Consider the following 21,720-nt stretch of genomic DNA (forward strand, 5'->3'; position numbering starts at 1 on the left):
TCTTCCTTAGGACCAGAAAACAGAAGCAAGTCAAATCTCAACTACAAAGATAAATTGCACTCAGGAATGACCAAATGGAGTGAGAAAGCCAATTCTATTCAGGACAGAAAATAAAAAACAAATATAACAGCTATAGTCAATGACACAGTTAACAGAGAAAACACAAAAGGATTTGAGAATACCAACATTAATGGGGCACCTGCGTGGCTCAGTCGGTTAAGCATCCGACTTCGGCTCAGGTTGCAGTCCATGGGTTCAAGCGCTGCACTGGGGCTCTGTGCTGAAGCTCAGAGCCTGGAGCCTGCTTCAGATTCTGTGTCTCCCTCTCTCTCTGCCCCTCCCCAACTTGCGCTCTCTCTCTCTCTCTCTCTCTCTCTCTCAAAATAAACACTATAAAAAAATTTAGAATAGCATCATTAATATATCCTCAGACAGAGGTAAACAGTACATCTAATAAAAAGAACCAACTCAAGATTATATGAATGAAAAGCATTATCATTAGTAAAAAAACTCAGTCTATGAGCAGCAGAAATGGTTGTTGAATAAATTAGAAAACTTGAGAGATCTGGCCACTGATTTCTTACCAATACTTGAAATGATATGTATTTATTATATTTACATATTTGTTTTTATACTATATATTTGTAAACCCCTTGACAAGTGGGATATTTGGTCAGTTTTGTTCTTGAGCTTATATCCCTGGCATGTAAAACAGTTCCTGGGACATAGGAGATGCTCCATAAATATTTGTTGAATGAATTCAGAAAGTGACAGGTATCAATTTGCAAATATACTGCTTTTAATTAAAACAAATCATTCATTTATCATCATTTATGAGAATAAGTACAACTTCACAGGAAAACAAATGTCTTTCTCCACCTCCACCCCAATTTGTGACTCAATCTTTTGAGACAAGAACCTTTTGAGAATTTCATAAAAGCTATGGAATGGACCCTTTCCCTAGAAAACTGCACTTTCTTGAATACGTGCAAAGGTGTGCATGCGATTTCAATTTGCAGACCATCCCTTTAGGGCTCAGGTCCGTGAATAGAATGGACTGAATTTGTGGGTGCCAAACTTGGATGGAAAATGAAATCACATCTCTATTTTCACAAACCTCTAACTAGAATTAGCATTTCCTTCCATTATGAATGTAGGCAACAAACCACAGATTAGTATAGTTAATTTGGTCCCCAGCAGAAATCAGATATTTTCATATCACATATTTGGCGTGGATATCTCAAACTATCATTTATTCTCATCAGTACTTTGAAGTTATAATAGTTAGTAGGCCTACCATTATATTTTGTTATTTAATATTCTAACAGAAGCAGATTTATTGCTATATCACTAATCTTTTTAAAAAATTTTTGAAAACTCTATTTCCACATAATTTCCTTTTCCTATATGTTTTAACTTATTATACATTTGAAAACATTATCCCAAGAACATAAGCTTCTGCAGATCATCAATAGATATATAGAAGGGTGCCTGGGTGGCTCAGTCTGTTAAGTGTCCGACTTCAAGCTCAGGTCACGATCTCACGGTTCGTGGGTTCGAGCCCCACATTGGGCTCTCTGCTGACAGATCAGAGCCTGGAGCCTGCTTCCAATTCTGTGTCTCCCTCTCTTTCTGCCCCCTCCCCCTGTTCATGCTCTGTCTCTCAGCAGTAAATAAATGTTAAAAAAAAAAAAAATTTTTTTAATTGAATATAGAAAAAAAGGTTAAAAATCCTGCCCCAGGGGACTATTGACCCATAGTTAAAAACTTCTGTCTTACAAGGCATAACCCTCAAGCTGAATTAGAAATCATCAAATCTTGGGGCACCTGGGTGGCTCAGTTGGTTAAGTGTCTGACTTCGGCTCAAGTCATGATTTCACAGTTTGTGGGGTCGAGCCCCACATCAGGCTCTGTGCTGACAGCTCGGAGCCTAGAGCCTGCTTTGGACTCTGTCTCTCTCTCTCTCTCTCTCTCTCTCTCAAAAATAAATAAACATTTAAAAATTTTTTAAGAATCATCAAATCTTACCAGATTCATGTTCTAGTATATAAAGTACCAAATACATGCTTTTCAAAAAATATTTTTTAAATTTCAGTTTATTTTTTTAATAGGTAATATATATTTGCATGGCTCAGAATTCCAAAGGTATATAATACACAATTCAAAGTTTTTCTCCTACCCCTGTCCCCCAGCCTACCCACTCTCTCCACTCTCTCTTGTTTCTTGTGCCAAATTACTTTCATTTTTCTTACAAGTTTGGAAATAAGATCTCCAAGTTAGATACTATCATGAGAAAATATAAACTATATATAGTATTTAAGAAATTCATAAAATTCATAAGAAAACAACTACCTTATTCTACCATTTGTCTCTTACCAGTAAGGTTATCAGACTAAGGGGCAGGGGGGAATCTACTTCAGGGGGATCATAATCCCTACATTTAGATTACTATGACTGTTATGTCTTTTATTATTAATTCAGAAGTCATTTATGACTTATCTACCCAAGTTGAACTAATGATATGACACACAATCTGTCATGAAAAATGCCAATTACTTCGAGTATAATATTGTTTCCAAAATTACTTGTGTCTACACTGACTTTTTCTACAAATCAATTTAAAAAAAAAGATAACAAAAAAATCGGCAAAGGATAGAAAATTCAGACAAGAAACACAAATGCCCAGGAAACATACAGAGATACTTAAATGTATAAGTAATCAGAAAAATTCAAATTCAGAAGGGACCCATTTTATTCACCCACCAGATCAGCCAAGAAATGGAGAATATCCAAGAGTGGGAGGGTAGGAGGAAATGAATGCTGTCATGGTGTATGGATTGGTGTGTAAATTGGCACAACTTTTTTGAGGGCAATTAAAATTGTATATATATCGGCATCGTCTTCATCCCAACAATTCCATTTCCAGGGATCTATTCTACAGAAATACCCACCCACGTACACAAAGATGCATGTATGAGGTGGTCCATGCAGCAATGCATGTAATAAGAAAACTGGACACAGCCTAAACATCCATCAAGAGGGGAATTATTAAATCGTAATACACTCATACTATGGAATAGTATGCAGCAGCTTGCATGGATGGGGTAACCCTCTATGTACTGGAAGAAAAAAAGTCTAAGACATACCACAAAGCAAAAGAATCGAGTTGTAGGGTGTTACAATTTATGTAAAAAAAAGATAAGAAAATCACACAACAAACCTACTTTGCTGTAAATATGTATATAGGCAAATGCATGGAAAAAGGTCTGGAAGGATATATACTAAATCCAGAGTAGTGGCTATCCCAGCAGTGGGGGGATTAGAAGATAAGGCAGGTGTTCACTATATCTGTTATTTCATCAAAAAAAATTTTTTTAATGTTTATTTATTTTTGAGACAGAGAGAGAGAGGGAATGAATGAGCAGGAGAGGGGCAGAGAGAGAGGGAGACAGAATCCGAAGCAGGCTCCAGGCTCTGAGCTGTCAACACAGAGCCCAACGTGGGGCTTGAACCCACAAACCGTTGAGATTATGACCTGAGCCGAAGTTGGACACTTAACCGAATAAGCCCCCCAGGCCCCCCTGTTATTTCATTTTTATATATTGAGACTATAATCATGTATTCCTTGTATAATGGAAAATAAGTTGAAATTGATTCTAACTTTAAAGGGAACCTGCCAAATTTAATTTTTAAAATAAACACAGATGGGGCGCCTGGGTGGCTCAGTCGGTTAAGCGGCCGACTTCAGCTCAGGTCATGATCTCGCGGTCCGTGACTTTGAGCCCTGCGTCGGGCTCTGTGCTGACAGCTCAGAGCCTGGAGCCTGTTTCAGATTCTGTGTCTCCCTCTCTCTGACCCTCCCCCGTTCATGCTCTGTCTCTCTCTGTTTCAAAAATAAATAAACGTTAAAAAAAAAAATTAACACAGAATTGCAATCGGTAGAGGTTGAGTTGGGACATGGAAGGGGAAACACCTTTCCTCAGAGCTACTGACTTCAAAGTTCTGGACCAAGAAGGACCTTAGAATGCAGTTAGTTTTTTGTTTTTTTTTTTTTTTTTTGTATTCGTATTTGGAGAGAATATACTCACAGTTTCTCAGCCCAACGGTATCCCTTCCATACATTTTCATCAATGTAAGAAATAGAGTTTCCTTGGAAATTTCTGTGAAGAAACACAGTTCAGATCCTTGAATAGGTAGGAAAGGAATGAACGGAATAAATAAGAGAATCACTGGCAACCTTGTGGGGAATATTCCAATGCAGTAAATGCCAACTTTCTACTTTCCGCAGCTATCAGCATCCCAGGTGGTGCAATTAATAAAGAGCTAGCGTGGGGCCACTGGCACAAACAAGGCAGCTCCTTAGAACCTGAACTTCCTATTTGTTCCATTCCTTGGGTAGATAACGCCTGTTAATTACTCTGGAGGTAAGTATTTTTTTCCCCCAAATCACTTATGTGTCTAAAATGGTTCCTTCCACAAATCAATGAGAAAATAATAATTCAACGAAAAAAATGGTAAAAAATGTACATTATCAGCAAACAAATGTAAAGAAGCCCTCTACTGAAACCTCTCTAGGTGTTAGAAGGATAAGGGAAGTTAGAAATTAGAAGAACTAACATGGAAAGATTTCTTAGACATATTGCATAGGGAAAAGCAACAAATCACTGGGCAAGGAATTAAAAAGTATCCCCTCATTAGGAAATTAGGAAAAAATGCAAAGGAAAGAGATGGGAAGGAAGGACACACACCAAAAAGGTGACAGGAGTTACCTTATGAGTGGTAGGGAGGGTGGGGTGGGATTTTCACGTTTTATCCTCTATACCTGTGACATTGAAAACAAAAAAAAGTATCCATGATAATTCATGTATCCATGAATTACACATGTTTAAAAGAAGCTATTAAATGCCTGAGGTTCAGTTTCAACCGCTAACTCTGCGTATGACTTTGAATCTTTACCTTTAGTTTTGTCCTCTTCCCTCAGCAACAGCTTACCTGGTCAGTTTATATACACATTTTTTTCAGGGGAGTCGGGAATAAATTCAAAACAGATACCCATCTGGTGGACATGTGCCTGGTGGACATTTCCAGTCAACCTGAAGCCTTCTGGTTGCTCTACGTTCCCTGGTAAAAGATGCCTCAACTTCCATCATTCTCCTTATCTGGGACAGAAGTTTCAGAGTAATATCTGAGTTTTCTCTTTCCCGTGCACACCCCACCCGCGACTGTCATCAGTTAGTCTATCTTGTCACTTCCTCCTTTGCAGTGCTCTCAAGGCTTTTCTTTCGACTCTTTTCAGCCACTCTGATTCGGCCCCTTGTTACTTGACTCCCAGGTTTTGTTAGAACATTCTATCTGGTCTCGCTGGATCAAGCTCTCCTCTCCAGATCGCCCTACGTGGGGAACTGAAAATAATCCTCTTGTTTCAATGGTCTGTATCTCATGCTTGAAAACTTTCAGTGGCTCTCTATAACTCAGAATGTAACGTTCAAACCTCTCTAGCTGATAGTCAAGGTTTCTCGTAATTGGATCTTTAACTGCTAAACCTAATTCTTGATTCCTGATCACTCCTGCAGCCATGCCTTTGCCTAGGCTTATACCCATTTTTTCTCTATTTAACACATCAGAGCCACTCTTTAAGTCTCAGCTAAAGTGTTAGCTTATCCATGCAGCTCTCCCTGACCTCCATACTCCACTGATTACAGAGTCTGCTGAATTCCAACACCCATGGTACCTCTTTTAGTACTTAATTACATGCCCCCTCCCTTTTTATGACCACTTCCTTTCTTCCCACCTGTCATTTCATGTTCTGAAGACGACTGCATCCTAGTGTGGCGCCCATAGTACTTACTCTTGGGTTGGGCCCAAACTGAGTACTGTATGTGGAAGGCCGGGGGTCAAAGATGAGGTCTGGGGAATCAAAATAATAACAGCTAACACTCATATTTTGCCAGGCACTGATCCAAGTGCTTCATATGTATTACCTCATCTAGATCTCACAATAATCCCATGAGGTGGTAACTATCATAATTTCCATTTCACAGAAAAGGAAACTGAGTCACAAAGCTAATAGATGACAGACCTCGGCCCAAACGCAGGCCATCTAGTTCCAGAATCTCTACTCTTCACTACTCTGTTGTATCCTATTATAGAGGATGGAGCAAAAATGGGAGAGTAGAGGTTAAGGAATAAAATAATGGGGCTAAAAATTGGATAAGGAAAAAGAATAAGGACAATTACAAGTAAAAGATTGGAGAAGGGCGAACAGTAGTAAAAAGGAAAATGAAGATAAGGGATAGTTGACAAAGAAAAGGTAAAAACAGAAAGTCAGTCAACGCGGTTGGGGAGATGAGGAAGGCCCAGGACGACATTGAGGAAGAGACTGCCATGTCAAGCAGGAGGCAGAGAACAAACAAGTAAAGGCGATTCTTACAAGATGGTGAAGGTGCCGTTGTAGGTGTCGGGCTCCGGCACGGGCACTCTGCGGAGCCTCTGCTGTAGGCTGAGACCAACACACGACAGTGTCTCATCTTTGCAGGTACAACGCTCACATATTTTGAGGTTTGTGGTGGCATTCTGTTCTGGTTGCCAGGTTAAAGTTGTGTATGCCTTTTCTGAGGTATAGTTTACAAAATGCACCACAGAATGTTGAGTTGTTGGAGGAAAACCTGTCTCTGGTTGCTGACTTACAGGAATTTCTAGGTCCATAGGTAGAAGCGTGACTTCAGTCAGGTTTCGATGTTGACTCTGAACCTGTTCTGGATGTGCAAGTGTCACCTCAAGGTCCTTTGGGGGAGGAGTTGTAGTCTTCTTCAGGGTTGTCGAATGTTCAGCCTCCGTAATAGGTTCTGGAGTTATAGTAAGCTCCACATGACGAAATGGGATGATGGGTGATGCTGGACGCTGACCTTGATCCTTACTTGGAGTTGGAACTGTCACTTCCTGCTGGAATGGATATTGAACTACAACCTCCTTAGGTGCCTCTGGAGGCTGAGTTGGGGTGTCTCGCGTGGTTGAAGGTTCAGTCTCCACACTGGATCCTGCAGTTACAGTAAGTTCCAGGTCCATAGGTGGAACTGTGACTTCAGTCAGGTTTGGATGCTGACTCTGAACCTGCTCTGGGTGTGCAAGTGTCACCTCAAGGTCCTTTGGGGGAGGAGTTGTAGTCTTCTTCAGGGTTGTCGAATGTTCAGCCTCCGTAATAGGTTCTGGAGTTATAGTAAGCTCCACATGACGAAATGGGATGATGGGTGATGCTGGATGCTGACCTTGATCCTTACTTGGAGTTGGAACTGTCACTTCCTGCTGGAATGGATATTGAACTACAACCTCCTTAGGTGCCTCTGGAGGCTGAGTTGGGGTGTCTCGCGTGGTTGGAGAAGGTTCAGTCTCCACACTGGATCCTGCAGTTACAGTAAGTTCCAGGTCCATAGGTGGAACTGTGACTTCAGTCAGGTTTGGATGCTGACTCTGAACCTGCTCTGGGTGTGCAAGTGTCACCTCAAGGTCCTTTGGGGGAGGAGTTGTAGTCTTCTTCAGGGTTGTCGAATGTTCAGCCTCCGTAATAGGTTCTGGAGTTATAGTAAGCTCCACATGACGAAATGGGATGATGGGTGATGCTGGATGCTGACCTTGATCCTTACTTGGAGTTGGAACTGTCACTTCCTGCTGGAATGGAAATTGAACTACAACCTCCTTAGGTGGCTCTGCAGGCTGACCTGGGGTGTCTCGCGTGGTTGGAGAAGGTTCAGTCTCCACACTGGATCCTGCAGTTACAGTAAGTTCCAGGTCCATAGGTGGAACTGTGACTTCAGTCAGGTTTGGATGCTGACTCTGAACCTGCTCTGGATGTGCAAGTGTCACCTCAAGGTCCTTTGGAGGAGGAGCTGTAGTCTCCTTCATGGGTGTAGAATGTTCAGCCTCTGTAGTGGGTTCTGGAGTTATGGTCAGTTCCAGGTCTAAAGGCTGAACTCTGACTTCAGTCAAATTTGGATGCTGAGCCTGGACCTGCTCTGGATGGGCAGGTGTCACCTCAGTGTCCTCTGGAGGAGCTATAGTCTGCTGCATGATTGTAGAATGCTCAGCCTCCACAGTAGGTTCTGGAGTTACAGTAAGCTCCAGGTCAGCAGGCTGAACAGTAACATTGGGCAAGTTTGGATGCTGAGCTTGCTCTTGTCCTAGAGGTGGAACCGTCACCTCATTATGGACTGGAGGTTGTGCTACAACCTCCTCAGGTGGCTCTGGAGGCTGAACTGGGGCCTCCTGCTGGGCTGGAGGAGTTTCTGCCTCCTTAGAGGGCTCGGGAGGTTGAGTTGGAGCCTGCTGCAGAATTGGAGATGGTTCTACCTTCTCAGGGGCCTCTGAAGGCTGAGCTTGTACCTCCTGTTGTGTTAGAGAAGATTCTATCTCCTTAAGTGGCTCGAGAGGTAGAGATAGGGTTTCCTGCTGGACTGGAGATGGTGCCACCTTCTCAGGAGGCTCTGAAGGCTGAGCTGGGGCCTCCTGTTGGCCTGAAGCAGGTTCCACATCCTTAGGAGGGTCTGGAGTCTGAGCTAGGACCTCTTGTTGGCCTGGAGAAGACTCATCTTCAGGGGACTCTGGAGACTGGGAAAGACGCTTGGACTGAGCTGGAGAAAATTCAACTTGCTCAGGGGGAGATTGAGCAGGGACATCCTGCTGCACTGGAAGAGGTTTAACCTCCTTAGTTGCCTGGGGACTTATGAGAACCCTCAGATCCACAGGTTTAACTGTGATATTAGGCAACACTGGATGCTGAGCTTCACCTGGACCTGGAGGTGAGAATGTCACCTCATGCTGTACTGGAGACTGAGCTACAACATCTGTAGAGGACCCTGGAGGCTGAGCTGGATGCTCATACTGAACTGGAAAAGACTCGACCCCCTCATTGGGCTTTGGTTGCTGAGCTGGGACCTCTTGCTGGATTGGAGAAGGTTCTATCCTTGCAACAGGCACTTGAGGCAGAGCGGAGCTCTCCTGCTGGCTTGGAGAAAGTTCAATTTCCTCAGGAAGATCTTCAGGCATAGTGGAGACTCCCTGCTGGATTGGAGAAGGCTCAGCATTTTCAGGGGCAGCTGGATGCTGATGTGGGACCTCCTGCTGGATTGGAGAAGGTTCCAACTGCTCAGGGGACACTCCAGACTGAGCTGAGGCCTCTTCTCGGAGTGGAGAAGCTTCAACCTCATTAGTGGATTCTGAGGTCATGGTAACTGAAGGATCCACAGGTTTAACAGTGACATTAGGCAACAGCAGGAGCTGAGCTTGATTCTGACCTTGAGGAAAAACTGTTACCACCTGATGTTCTGGAGAGTGAGCTGGGGCCTCCTGTTGGGTTGGAGAAGGTTCACCAGAAGGCTCTGGATGTTGAGCTGTGGCTTCCTGTTGAGTGGCAGAACGGTTAATTTCCTCAGAGGTCTGTGGATGCTGACTTGGGGCCTCCTGATAGGTTGCAGGTTTAACTTCCCCAAGGGGATTTGGATGCTGAGTTGTGGCCTCTGACTGGGCTGGAGAAGGTTCAGTCCCCTCAAGGGGCTCTGGATACTGAGTTGGGGTCTCTGGTTGGGTTGGAAAAGGCTCACCCTCCTCTGATGCCTGAGGATACTGAGCTGGAGCCTCCTGCTGGGTTGAAGAAGGTTCAACCTCCTCAGGGGTCTGTGGATGCTGAGCTGGGGACTCCTCCTGGGTTGTAGGTGGTTCACTCCCCTCAGAGGCCTGTGGGTGCTGACCCTGGCCCTCCTCCTGGAGAGGGGAAGGTTCACCCTCTTCCTGGGCCTCTGGAAGCTGAGCTGGGGGTTCCTGTTTGCTTAGAGAAGGCTTAGCTTCCTCAGGAGGCACTGAAGGCTGAGCTGGGGTCTCCTGCTGCCTTAGAGAAGGATCAATCACCCCAGGAGGCTCGGAAGGCTGCCCTGGGGTCTCCTGCTCACTTGAAGGCTCAACCTCCTCTGGAGGCTTACCCGAGGTCTCTTGCTGGGTTAGAGAAAGTTCTGTTTCCTCAGTATGTTCAAGAGGCTGAGGTGGGGCCTCTTGCTGGGCTATAGAAGATTCAACACCTTTATCAGGCCCTGGAGTTGTGGTAAGTTCCACATCTAAAGGCTTATCTGTAACCCTGGGAAACATTAAATAATCCCAACCTGGCATTGGAACCACCTCTGGGAGCCTTTGATGCTGGGTTAGCTGGTCATTCAGATCCTCATCTGTCCCTGGGGGTAGTTCTCCAACGGAATCCGTGTCCAGGAATGGAAGCAAAGTTTCAGTCAACTCCTCAGGCGGGGCCAACATCTGGGCTGGAGCAGAGGACCCCAGGTAATTAAAGCCCACCGGCTCAGCTAGGGGTGTAAGTACCTGGGGCGATTCGGGTGGGGGATCAGACGAGCGCGAAGACCGGGGCTCAGCCGGCTCCATGGGGTCGGCGGTCAGCTGGGCAGGGTCCAGGGCCCACTCCGGAAGCTGAGCTGCCTGGACCAGCAGCCACAACGGTTGCCACATAAGGACAAGCAGTGGGGCCAACATGCGCAGCCGGGACATGACCTGCGGAGGCTCTGGGGCGCAGAGACCCAGGCGAGTGGGGTACTGGCGCTGGGCCCCGAGCGGGAGCCAAACCATTATGGCAGCCCCGTGATGCGCGCGCGCACTGTTAGCAACTGCGCGCCCCTCCCCCGCCTACGTCCCACCCTTTATTAGCTCCCTGGAGATGGGCTCCACACCACCAGAGCGGGCCCTTTTCCCAGAATCACTTGGGGCCCAGGCCTCCCTCCACCCTGCAAAGGCCACCACTCCCCCCGTCCCTTTGGAGGAATGGGGCGCTGGGGGGCTCAGTTGGTTGAGCGTCTGACTTTGGCTCAGGTCATGGTCTCACCATTCATGGCTTCGGGCCCCGCATTGGGCTCTGTGCTGACAGCTCAGAGCCTGGAGCCTGCTTCAGATCCTATGTCTCCCTCTCTGCCCCTCCCCTGCTTGTACTCTCTCTTGTTCTCTCTTCAAAATAAACATTAAAAAAGATGTTTTTTGAGGAATAAATGCTTATAGTTGTTAAAAAAAAATTTTTTTTAAATGTTTATTTTGGAGAGAGCAAGAGACAGAGACATAGAGTACGAGTGGAGGAGTGGCAGAGAGGGTCATAATCTCGTGGTTCATGGGTTCGAGCCCCGCATCGGGCTCTGTGCTGACAGCTCCGAGCCTGGAGCCTGCTTCAGATTCTGCGTCTCCCTCTCTCTCTGCCCCTCCCCAGCTCACGCTCTTTCTCACTCTCAAAAATAAATAAACATTAAAAAAAAAAAAATCTAAAAAAAAAAAAAATCACAAATCTAGCCCCAAATTAAGCTCTCAATGACATGAAACACATTTTTGCTCCTTTTTTTTTTTTTTTTTAACATTCTGTATGTGGCACATTAGTATTTTCTTTTAGAAATTATTTTGGCAACTTAATCCCTAATTCAGGACATCCATGTGAGTGATTTACAGAAAAGTTCTTCAGCAAGATATTCATGCAAGATATATATGAGATGCCGTCATCTGGGTGATCCATCCTATTTGAATGGCATAATGGTTTCAAACGCTGTAGTATAATCACATTTAAGGCCATAGTTACTCTGTTCCCAAATCCTTGAGATTCTGTTTGAGGGGAGCTCTAAAAGGCTTGTGTCCTCTCCTATGTCCACAACTGTGGGAGTGCTCTGATGAAATTTGCTCTCCAAATTTCAAATATAGGGTCAGAGCCAAGGGTAGGACTTCAGGAAAAGCCCCAGAAATCCCCTGCAGTCAAAAGCAGTTTCTGAGTTTCACATTTCCCAGAGGATGATAGAGCTAATGCCAAAGTCTTCCAAATTCTGCTGGTTGCTTTACATTATGGCTACAGTGGCTATGTCACCCCTGAACTTTAATCTCCACATACTTGAATTAAATCCTGTAGCTCGTCTTCAGTACTGGCATCTGTGATCTCTTCACAGGGTCTGTATTCCACAGCTATTTTACCACTTTCTGAAATAAAGTGAATAAGGATTGGGAAAAAAAAAAAAAGAGGGCGCCTGGATGGCTCAGTCAGTTAAGCGTCTGACTTCAGCTTAGGTCATGATCTCATGGTTCATGAGTTCAAGCCCCATACCGGGGTCTCTGCTGTAAGCACCAGAGCACACTTCAGATCCTCTGTGCCCCTCTCTCTGCCTCTCCCCTGCTTACTCTCTCAAAAATAAACATTTAAAAAATCAATAAAGTTAACAAGATCAATTCAGAATTTTCCTTGTTCTAAAACTAGCTGTATACAATGATAGCACCCAATAACTAGACATTCTTTTTATTTATAAAAGCAGAAAATAAAAGCATTTTCCTAGAAGTTTTCTCATCTCACACTTCAGTTTTTAATCATAACTATGTGTGAAAAAATACACATGAAGTTAACGTCTGTGTGGTTCAAAAACGCTATCATCCTAAGAGATAGGAACTAAGGAATAATGACACAGGAAGTTAAAACTATGGAAACAACAATGTTCAAAATCAGATGACTAGACAGTAAGGAATTAGGTAGAGGTCAGTGTGAGTTCTGGAATAGAGACCATGGACTATAGCTGATACTTCATATTAGAAACAAGGCCAGTGTCTACTCCCCGGAAACAAAATCCCACCAGATACAATGAACAATGCTTTGGAGAGAGGGGGAGGGGGAGGGAGAGAACATGCTTGGACAGTTTATTGGCAGAAACTGGCCCATGTTCCTTATAGACAATACAATTCCCCTTAAGGCAAAGTACAGCTACAACATTTTGATCGTGTACAAGGGATACCAGAGCATGTTAGAGAGAGGTCAGCAACCCAAAGGTTTAGTTTGGTTCTTAAAGGTTGTTACTCAGCGGGGCGCCTGGGTGGCGCAGTCGGTTAAGCGTCCGACTTCAGCCAGGTCACGATCTTGCGGTCCGTGAGTTCGAGCCCCGCGTCAGGCTCTGGGCTGATGGCTCAGAGCCTGGAGCCTGTTTCTGATTCTGTGTCTCCCTCTCTCTCTGCCCTTCCCCTGTTCATCCTCTGTCTCTCTCTGTCCCAAAAATAAATAAACGTTGAAAAAAAAAATTAAAAAAAAAAAAAAAAAAAAAAAAGGTTGTTACTCAGAATTGACAGCTAATGGAGATTCTACCTGATGACCAGGGAAGTCAACTTTCACTGCAAGAGCTGTCCAGGCTGGAAGCCTGAGACCAATCCAGGGTCAACTCTTATGGGCAAATAAGGCCTCTGAAACTTAGCTAGGCTTTCTTAGTCTCTAAGCCTGCAAGACTGTGAAGCGGCAAGGGCGGGGTGGGGGGGGGGGGAATTGTTTGGGGACTCATTACTAATTATAAAATTCCCTTGGAGCACAGCCTGTAACATTCACACCATTGTAGAACTCAATAGAGAACACAATCGATGCTATTCAATAGCCTGACCACTTCAAGGTTCACAAAAATATAGCTGACCCTAATATAAGAATCATATTCACCCAATAGGTCAGTGCCAAAAACAAAAACTGAAGCTGAATTGATTCCAAAAACATAATCTAATAAATTCTCCAACAGGAAGACGATGATAACAAGTTAACATATTTTCTCTGCTTACCGTGTTTCAGGGATAGTTTTAAACTTTTCCATCATCTCATTTGCTCTTACAATTCATCCCCCATGAGGTAAGTTGAATTATTACCTTTACTTGGCAGATAGAGAAATTGCAGCTTAGAGAGATTAAATACTTCAAATCTGACTATAAAACCTAAAATTGCATAAGAAATCTAGGAGACAGAGCTAAGATTCAACACCAGACGTCCAAAGCTTCAAAGTTTTTTTTTTTTTTATTATTTATTTTGAGAGAGAGAGCACATGGCATATGAGAGTCAGGGAGAGGCAGAGAGAGAGGTAGGGAAAGAATCCCAAGCAAGCTCCACGCTGTCAGCACAGAGCCCGACATGGGGCTCAATCTCACAAATCGTGAGATCACGACCTGAGCTGAAATCAACAATTGGACGCTTAACTGATTGAGCCACACACGTGCCCCCAAAGCTTATACTCACAATAGTATTCTGTGTTATGAGCAAACAATCAAGAAAGAAGACTGGGTCAAACACTTTCTGTGTGGACAGAGGTAAATCACTGGGGACAAAAATATTTGTGGTCATTTTTCTTACAAATGCCACAAAGAACAAATTTGAGACTACTGCTTTGAAAGCATTTGGTGAACAAAAGAATATGAAATGTTTTCATCCAATTAACTTTTCAAAATGAGTTTATTTGCTCGTTGACACTGATATACTGCAAGGACAATCAAGTAAGTCTTACCTAAAATCACAATCAACAGTTTCTGGAATGCATCTGACACAGCCTTCTGAATAGCAAGCTTCTGGATTGTCCGCCTTTTCATAAGAAATGATAATGGCCCTGCATCCAACCAAAACAAATGGATTTAACATGCCTATCTGAATGATAACTGATTTGGGGGTTATATGTGTAAAGGTGAAAATACATCCATGATTCATAGTTCATTATCTTAGCAAGTAAGGGCAGGCGCAACACAAGGCTGAATGACTCTGCTGTAGGTATATCCTGGCAGGGCACATTTTGACCGCCCTGATCTACTCCAGAAGTTTTGGAAGTACCAAAAGGGAGACTCAAGCCAAGAAAGTGGCACAGATCTCACATCGCTCATAGATTTCAAATGGACAGGCTGAAACTATAGTTTCAGACCCTACTGCAGACCCTACTCTCCTGTGCATCAAGGGCTGGAGTCACATGGGGAGAAAGGTTCGGTGGTAGTACACATGACCGCCTGGTCTCTTCCTGGGCATCACCCAAGGGAGCCTTACTCCCTTAGCCTTGCTAACAGCCCTGCCCCTCCCGGAAAACCCTAAGCCTAAGTGCTGTAGGCACTAGGAAAAAACACAGTACCAATGGGAATACCTTTTCTAGGCATCTGTATTTGACTCTTTACACTCCAGCCCTTTTATAGGAGGCAAAGGACTCAACATTCACACAAGAGTTTATTTAAATCTTTAGATGATCACTTTGCTGGGAAAACTACAGGCTGCAAGAGATATGTATTTGAAGGACTATTTTAGCACAAGGCGGATTCTTAACCAAAAATGGGAAAAACATTACTTCCCTCCTCCTAAACTTCTTGGCAGAAAGTCAGCTTTAGAATTTTAAAGTTAAAGGTTCTTTCAGGTATTGCCTGAGATAAAAGCCTGTACCGTAGGCCAGAAAAACTCTGCCTAGGGCTTTAGGAGCTTAGCAAGGGGGAGGGCTGGATGATGTATCTGAAAAGATGAGTTTTTAGAGAGAAAGAGGGATTCTGCCTCCCCTCCACCCCCACCCCCACCTCCACTGTAAACAGACCTTCCTCCAGGTTATCCAAAGGCTCCTCGGCCATGCCAGCTCCGGGACTCCAGCACTCATAGGATGGCAACACCACCTCTAAAGCACAGAAGAATTTCAGGCTCTGCTTCTGAAGTGGTGGCACAGTATCTTCATTTGCCCTTTCTTCAAGGTCAGAAAGATCCTGAAGCTGTTAGGATTTTATTATTATTATTTTTTATGTTTATTTATTTTTGACACAGAGAGAGAGAGAGAGAGAGAGAGAGAGAGAGAGCGCGCGAGCATGAGCAGGGGAGGGGCAGAGAGAGAGGGAGACACAGAATCCAAAACAGGCTCCAGGCTCTGAGCGGCCGGCACAGAGCCCCACGCGGGGCTCGAACTCACAGACCGTGAGATCATGACCTGAGCTGAAGTCGGACGCTCAACTGACTGAGCCACCCAGGCGCCCCAAGCTGTTAGGATTTTAAATGGAAGGTCCTTCCTTGGATCTGAATGTAAGCTTCAAGATGTTTTGTTATTAAAAACAAAACCAGGGGCGCCTGGTGGCTCAGTTGGTTAAACTTCCGACTTCGGCTCATGTCGTGATCTCACTGTTCATGGGTTTGGGACCTGCGTCGAGCTCTGTGCTGACAACTCAGAGCTTGGAGCCTGCTTCCGATTCTGTCTCTCCCTCTCTTTCTGCCCCTCCCCTGCTTTCAATCTGCTTCTCTCTCTAAAAAAAAAAAAAAAAAAAAAAAAATGCAAACTAAACTCCAGCAATCCCAGCCCACAATGGAGGTATCCTATAGCTTCAAAATCAAGTAAGACTTACAAATGGATAAAGACAATTGGTTTTTATTATACACCATACGAATACTGGACAAGATTATGGACACCACCACCCAAGTTACTGAGATTATTATGAATTCTTGGTGGCAGGCTCAGGTACTTCCAGTTAGAGGCCTCTCACATCTCCCCACAACCCAGTTTTCTCTTCTCTGAAGTCCAGAATTTCAGTGTTGAAATGATTCTAATTAGTCAGAGAAAATCTATAAAGTTTACCTTGATGATCCTTTTTGACCATCCATTGAAACCAAAGTAATAATTTGCCAGTTCTTGGCACTGGGAGCTGTTTAGGGCAAGGGCCTGATGTTGAACCGCCTTATGTTTGGTGCCAAGACGAACCTAAAGACATAAGAAATAGACCTGAAAATATCATAACCTGACACAGAGGCTTCCTTTGGATACACCTGAGATTTATCAATACCTATTTCATAGAGAGGTTGTGAAGATCAAACTGGAAACATTTTAAGAAATCAGCTCCTAATAAACCCTAAATAAATGCTATGTACTATTTTTACGCTATAGACTTTTCTGCATCATTTCCAGGGCCCTTGATTAATCGGCTTTCGTGATCTCTGATATTGAAAGTGATGATGAAAGCAACTAAGGAAGCCCTCTGGAAGCAAATTATAGGGCTGTAGGTAAGCAAGGGAAGTAAACTTTTTGCTGTCTCATCCTGTAGCTCCTGTTTGAGAATATGACCTCAAGAGCAGGTAACATGGACCTGAGTAGGACCTGAATCAGCAGCACCCAGCCCCCGCAAGTTACTAACCCCTGTTAGAAGAAGGAATATACATACTTCTGTAAATTTTATAAGCAAATAAAACAATAAGAGGTTCATTTGCCTTAATAAGCTTCTTTGAGAATGCAAATACCTCCAGTGTTAACTCTCTAAGTAACTTACACACTACAGTGTATTTCTTACATCCTCTAGTTCTTTTTTTAAATGTCTATTTCGGGGCGCCTGGGTGGCTCAGTCGGTTAAGCGGCCGACTTGGGCTCAGGTCACGATCTCGCGGTCCGGGAGTTCGAGCCCCGCGTCGGGCTCTGGGCTGATGGCTCAGAGCCTGGAGCCTGCTTCCAATTCTGTGTCTCCCTCTCTCTCTGCCCCTCCCCTGTTCATGCTCTGTCTCTCTCTGTCTCAAAAATAAATAAAAAACGTTAAAGAAAAAAAAAAATAAATAAATAAATGTCTATTTCAAGTGGGGTGTAGTATATTAGTATATTCATAAAAATTCAAATAATTCAAATAAAGTCAAAGTATTATTAACTCTTTATTGATTTGTTTGTGCAACTTGCTCTATCACTAGTTTATCAGTTCCTTAAGTGCTTGAAGGAACCATATTTTATTCTTTTCTCATTCCTAGAATCAAGCACAGGTCTATGGATTAAGTGAATGGATGAGTAGATAAAAAAGTGAAATTACTTTCTCCAACTGAAGCTGCCTGCTAGGAAGGAGAAATGAAGATGAACTTTTAAATGTTGAGTGCTACAGCACAGGCTAATGGTGAGGCAGAGTGGAGCTGTTCTGGACAACCAGGAAGCTTCAGAAGGGCCTTGAGCCCCTGAGTGGTAGAGACAGTTGTCACCTTAGATAACTTTGCCACAGTTCTTGCTGGCAACCGTTTTCCTTCATGCTACTGAAAAAAAGCTCTCAGATGCCTTAGGCCTTTCCTTGATTTTACTGTAAGATGTTATTCTTGGGGCGTCTGGGTGGCTCAGTCTGTTGGGCATCCGACTGCAGCTCAGGTCACGATTCTCACAGTTTGTGAGTTCGAGCCCCGTGTCAGGCTCTGTGCTGACAGCTCATAGCCTGGAGTCTGCTTCCGATTAGGTGTCTCCCTCTCTCTCTGCCCCTCACCCGCTCATGCTCTGACTCTGTCTCTCAAAAATAAACATTAGGGGCGCTTGGGTGGCTTGGTCGGTTAAGCGTCCGACTTTGGCTCAGGTCATGATCTCACGGCTTATGAGTTCGAGCCCCGCGTCGGGCTCTGTGCTGACAGCTCAGGGCCTGGAGCCTGTTTCCGATTCTGTGTCTCCCTCTCTCTCTGCCCCTCCCCTGTTCATGCTCTGTCTCTGTCTCAAAAATAAATAAACGTTAAAAAAAAATTTTTTTTTAAATAAACATTAAAAAATTTTTTTTTAATATGTTCTTTTTAAATATGCATTTATAAAAGGTAAACAAACAAACAAACAAACAACCAGAAACTATGTGTACTTGCCAAAGTATAAAGGAACACATAAGTAAATTGGGCAACAATTTCAGTAAGCAGCAGGGGGGGTGGAGGGGGGTGGGGGGGGTGGTAACCCAAGGCTCTGTGTTAAATAAAGAAAGAAATTTAATATGAATGCTCTCTCCTGTCAACTATATGTTGACTTTGGGCTTTATGCTGTGAAATCTCAAAATCCATTTGTGAAATGGTCTTAATGTCCAATGAGAGAAAAACACCTCATTACTCACAACTGATACAAAGTAATTATTTCATAATCTGTAATAGCTGAGTGGCTGGGTGACATTTTCACAGGCTAGAAGCTTGCAAACTAAGGAATGCCTGACAGGTGATCATTTCAATCATAGGGAGTGGAGCCAGGATTGAAGACAGTGTTGAACAAGTGGAGATAGTATACTCAGAGTCACATTTGAGAAGGATTCTTAGATTCGATCCAGATTAAATCAGTAAGGAAGGGCATATGGGTAAGAATAGGCAGTCAAGTCCATAGGAAGTAGCTAGATTAAGAAGCCAGTTAGAGAAAGCTGATGAAAACATACAATTATAAAGTGAAAGGTTTGGCAATCTAAGCCTCACTCAACTTATTCAAAGGAGTTGACATGGCCCTTGATAAGGAAATGGTGATTGAATTGACGCTCATAATGAAATATAATTCTGGGGCTCTGGGAAAGCAAAATGGACAGCATGTTGGTATGGAATAAAGTTTCTGTGGTGTATTAAAGAATGTTTTAACCATTTTCCCAGGAGTTGAAGGGAGTTCTGAATAGGCAGTTTAGGAGTGATGATGATGATAATGACGATGAAGCATCCTTCATAATAAAACTGATGAAAGAGTTTGTCATTTTATATCCACATAATAGAGGGGGGCCTGGGTTGCTCAGTCGGTTAAGCGTCCGACTTCAGCTCAGGTCATGATCTCAGGATTCATGAGATCGAGCCCCACATCGGGTTCTGAGCTGACAGCTCAAAGCCTAGAAGTTTGCTTCTGATTCTGTGTCTCCCTCTTTCTCTTTCCCTTCCCTGCTCATGCCCTGTTTCCCAAAACTGAATAAAAACGTTATTAAAAAAATTTTTTAGGGGCGCCTGGGTGGCGCAGTCGGTTAAGCGTCCGACTTCAGCCAGGTCACGATCTCGCAGTCCGGGAGTTCAAGCCCCACGTCAGGCTCTGGGCTGATGGCTCAGAGCCTGGAGCCTGTTTCCGATTCTGTGTCTCCCTCTCTCTCTGCCCCTCCCCCGTTCATGCTCTGTGTCTCTCTGTCCCAAAAATAAATAAACGTTGAAAAAAAAAAATTAAAAAAAAAATTTTTTTTTAATCCTCATAATGTAAATAGAAACAAGACTTCTTGTGAAGCTTTGTTAAATTAAGGGCACCAAAAAATGACACGGGGTTGAACATCAGTAAGTTTGGGTTTGACCTCTACCTTCCAGTTACTGTCATGAACCTTAAGTAAGTCACTTAACTATCCTGAGTTCGAGTTTCTTCATCTGAAAACAAAACCAACATAACAAAACAACCAAAAACCCAGGGAAACCGGAGGATCAGTGTAGCAATGCATCGAAAAGCATTCTGTAAACCACAGTGGTATACCAACGCTGGTCTACTATTGCTGAATTCAACACTTCGTCCCAGTGGAGTTAGGAATTTCCTACTTGGACCCACCTTCACGGGAGAATTCTGAAAAAGCTGCTTCTGGTCGCATGCCTTTTGGGCTCTGTGAGCATCCCTTGCTGAGTAAAACTTGATGATGGCGTAGAAACCAGGACGGGCCACTGCAGCGTTTGGGAAGACTCGGACCGAATACAGAAGGCCAAACTGGGAGAATACTGCGAACAGAGAATGCTGTGGGGTGGTCCCACGCCAAGTAAGTGCATGAAATTTCACGCCCAGGAAACAAAACTGCCTTCTATTCCCTAAGCCCTCCTGCACACGCAACCCAAAGCACTTCTCATTTCGTTGAAAAGATTTCCCTCTGAAATCCTAGGATTCGAGAAGCATTAGAAGGCAACATGTGCTGGCTGTTGAGAGTTACCTCTCAAAAATCTGTCGGGGCTGAGACTGCAAAGGTCCCTTCTAGAACTAAGATTCCTCTCGGCGGAGACTACAAGGCGCGCGAGGCGCTCAAAGCCAGACTCTGAGACTCCCAGTCACGGGGAGGTGGGGGTGTCTCCCTCCCTCCCTCCCTCCCTCCCTCCCTCCCTCCCTCCCGGCCCGGCTCACATGCAAGGCCTCGGCCGTGGGTCCAGAACTCAGCTCCCACACCAGCAAGGTTTTGTCACTCTCGGTGGGAACCGTAAAAGAGACCAATTCCGCCATCCTACCACCGAGGCGCAGGCCCGACTAAGGTTTAAGTGGCACCGCGCCTGCGCAAGGCGCGCCCGCGCGTTTTAAAAAGGGGCTCGTGCGAGGGGCGGGGCCAGCTCGCCGCGGGGTGGGGCGGGGGCTGTGCCCCGGACCTCTCCTTCGCCCCTCCCACTCTGGGGCGGGCCTCTGCCTCTACTTCCTCTCCCCGCAGCTCCATTGTCTCAATGTCGTAGAATTTAGTGCTTCTAGTCAAGTGTATTTAAAAAAAATTTTTTTTAAATATTTATTTATTTTTGAGAGACAGAGTGCAAGCAGCGGAGAATCTCACACACACACACACACACACACACACACACACACACACACACACACACACACACTCCGAAGCAGGCTCCAGGGTGTCAGCACAGAGCCCCAAGCAGGGCTCAAACTCACAAACTGTGAGATCACGACCTGGGCTGAAGTCGGACGCTTAACCGACTGAGCCACCCAGGCACCGTTAGTCAAGTGTATTTTTACAGTAGGGTCTAAAGGGTGAGCTTACAGGATCCCTGGGTGTGGACAATTTTATGGCAGCCTTCTTCCTCTTCACTCCGGGAGAAGATTTAGACTACTAGCAGTTAGTAAGTTACCTACTGAACTTAAAAAATTTGGATTTCTCTACGTTGTGTGGGAAATGACCACTAAAGATGCAATCCTTTGGCTTAAGAATGTTTTCATGAATGTTAAATATACAAATCAAACTATAAGTCATTGAGCCATTAATGAAATCCTTAAAAAGCATTCCCTGATTTCCCTACGTGATTTTGATGAATTGGTGTACGTGTGTGCTTGTTGGGGTGAGATGATGTGGGAGTTTGGCAAGCAGGGTAAGAAGGAGAGAGAAATTTGAAAAAATCAAAGAGTGAGGCCAGGTAGGGCACCAATACTGGAGCTCATGGTGCTTGTGCAGAAGGGCCGTTCTCGGCATCCAAATAGCTATCTTGAGGACTGACACACCGAGAGGGAACGTAGGTCCTAATGATCCTTA

General features: G+C 44.3%; 1 protein-coding gene across 26 annotated transcripts in view; it reads right to left on the reverse strand.

The window, feature by feature from the left end:
- Positions 1 to 21,060, reverse strand: part of LOC125151379 (RAD52 motif-containing protein 1-like) — a 58,340-nt gene extending 37,280 nt beyond the window's left edge. For 8 of the 26 annotated variants that reach the window (XR_007146756.1, XR_007146757.1, XR_007146759.1 and 5 more), the window contains exons 1-8: positions 20,607 to 21,060; positions 20,049 to 20,228; positions 16,377 to 16,499; positions 15,357 to 15,525; positions 14,304 to 14,402; positions 11,906 to 11,991; positions 6,431 to 10,356; positions 4,089 to 4,160 (exon numbers count right to left, since the gene is read on the reverse strand). Coding sequence is in view for 13 of the 26 variants with exons in the window: in XM_047832261.1 (XP_047688217.1) it covers positions 4,089 to 4,160; positions 6,431 to 10,356; positions 11,906 to 11,991; positions 14,304 to 14,402; positions 15,357 to 15,525; positions 16,377 to 16,499; positions 20,049 to 20,228; positions 20,607 to 20,702 (4,751 nt within the window). In the remaining 13 variants the exon portion in view is untranslated. Of the gene's footprint in view, positions 1 to 4,088; positions 4,161 to 4,776; positions 4,823 to 6,430; positions 10,860 to 11,905; positions 11,992 to 14,303; positions 14,403 to 15,356; positions 15,526 to 16,376; positions 16,500 to 20,048; positions 20,229 to 20,606 lie in introns of those variants that run through there. The other 18 variants (XM_047832257.1, XM_047832254.1, XM_047832256.1 and 15 more) reach the window with 11 other exon arrangements.
- Positions 21,061 to 21,720: the final 660 nt, after the last annotated feature.

The sequence above is a fragment of the Prionailurus viverrinus genome, chromosome E1 (genome assembly GCF_022837055.1).
Source record: "Prionailurus viverrinus isolate Anna chromosome E1, UM_Priviv_1.0, whole genome shotgun sequence".
NCBI lineage: Eukaryota > Metazoa > Chordata > Mammalia > Carnivora > Felidae > Prionailurus > Prionailurus viverrinus.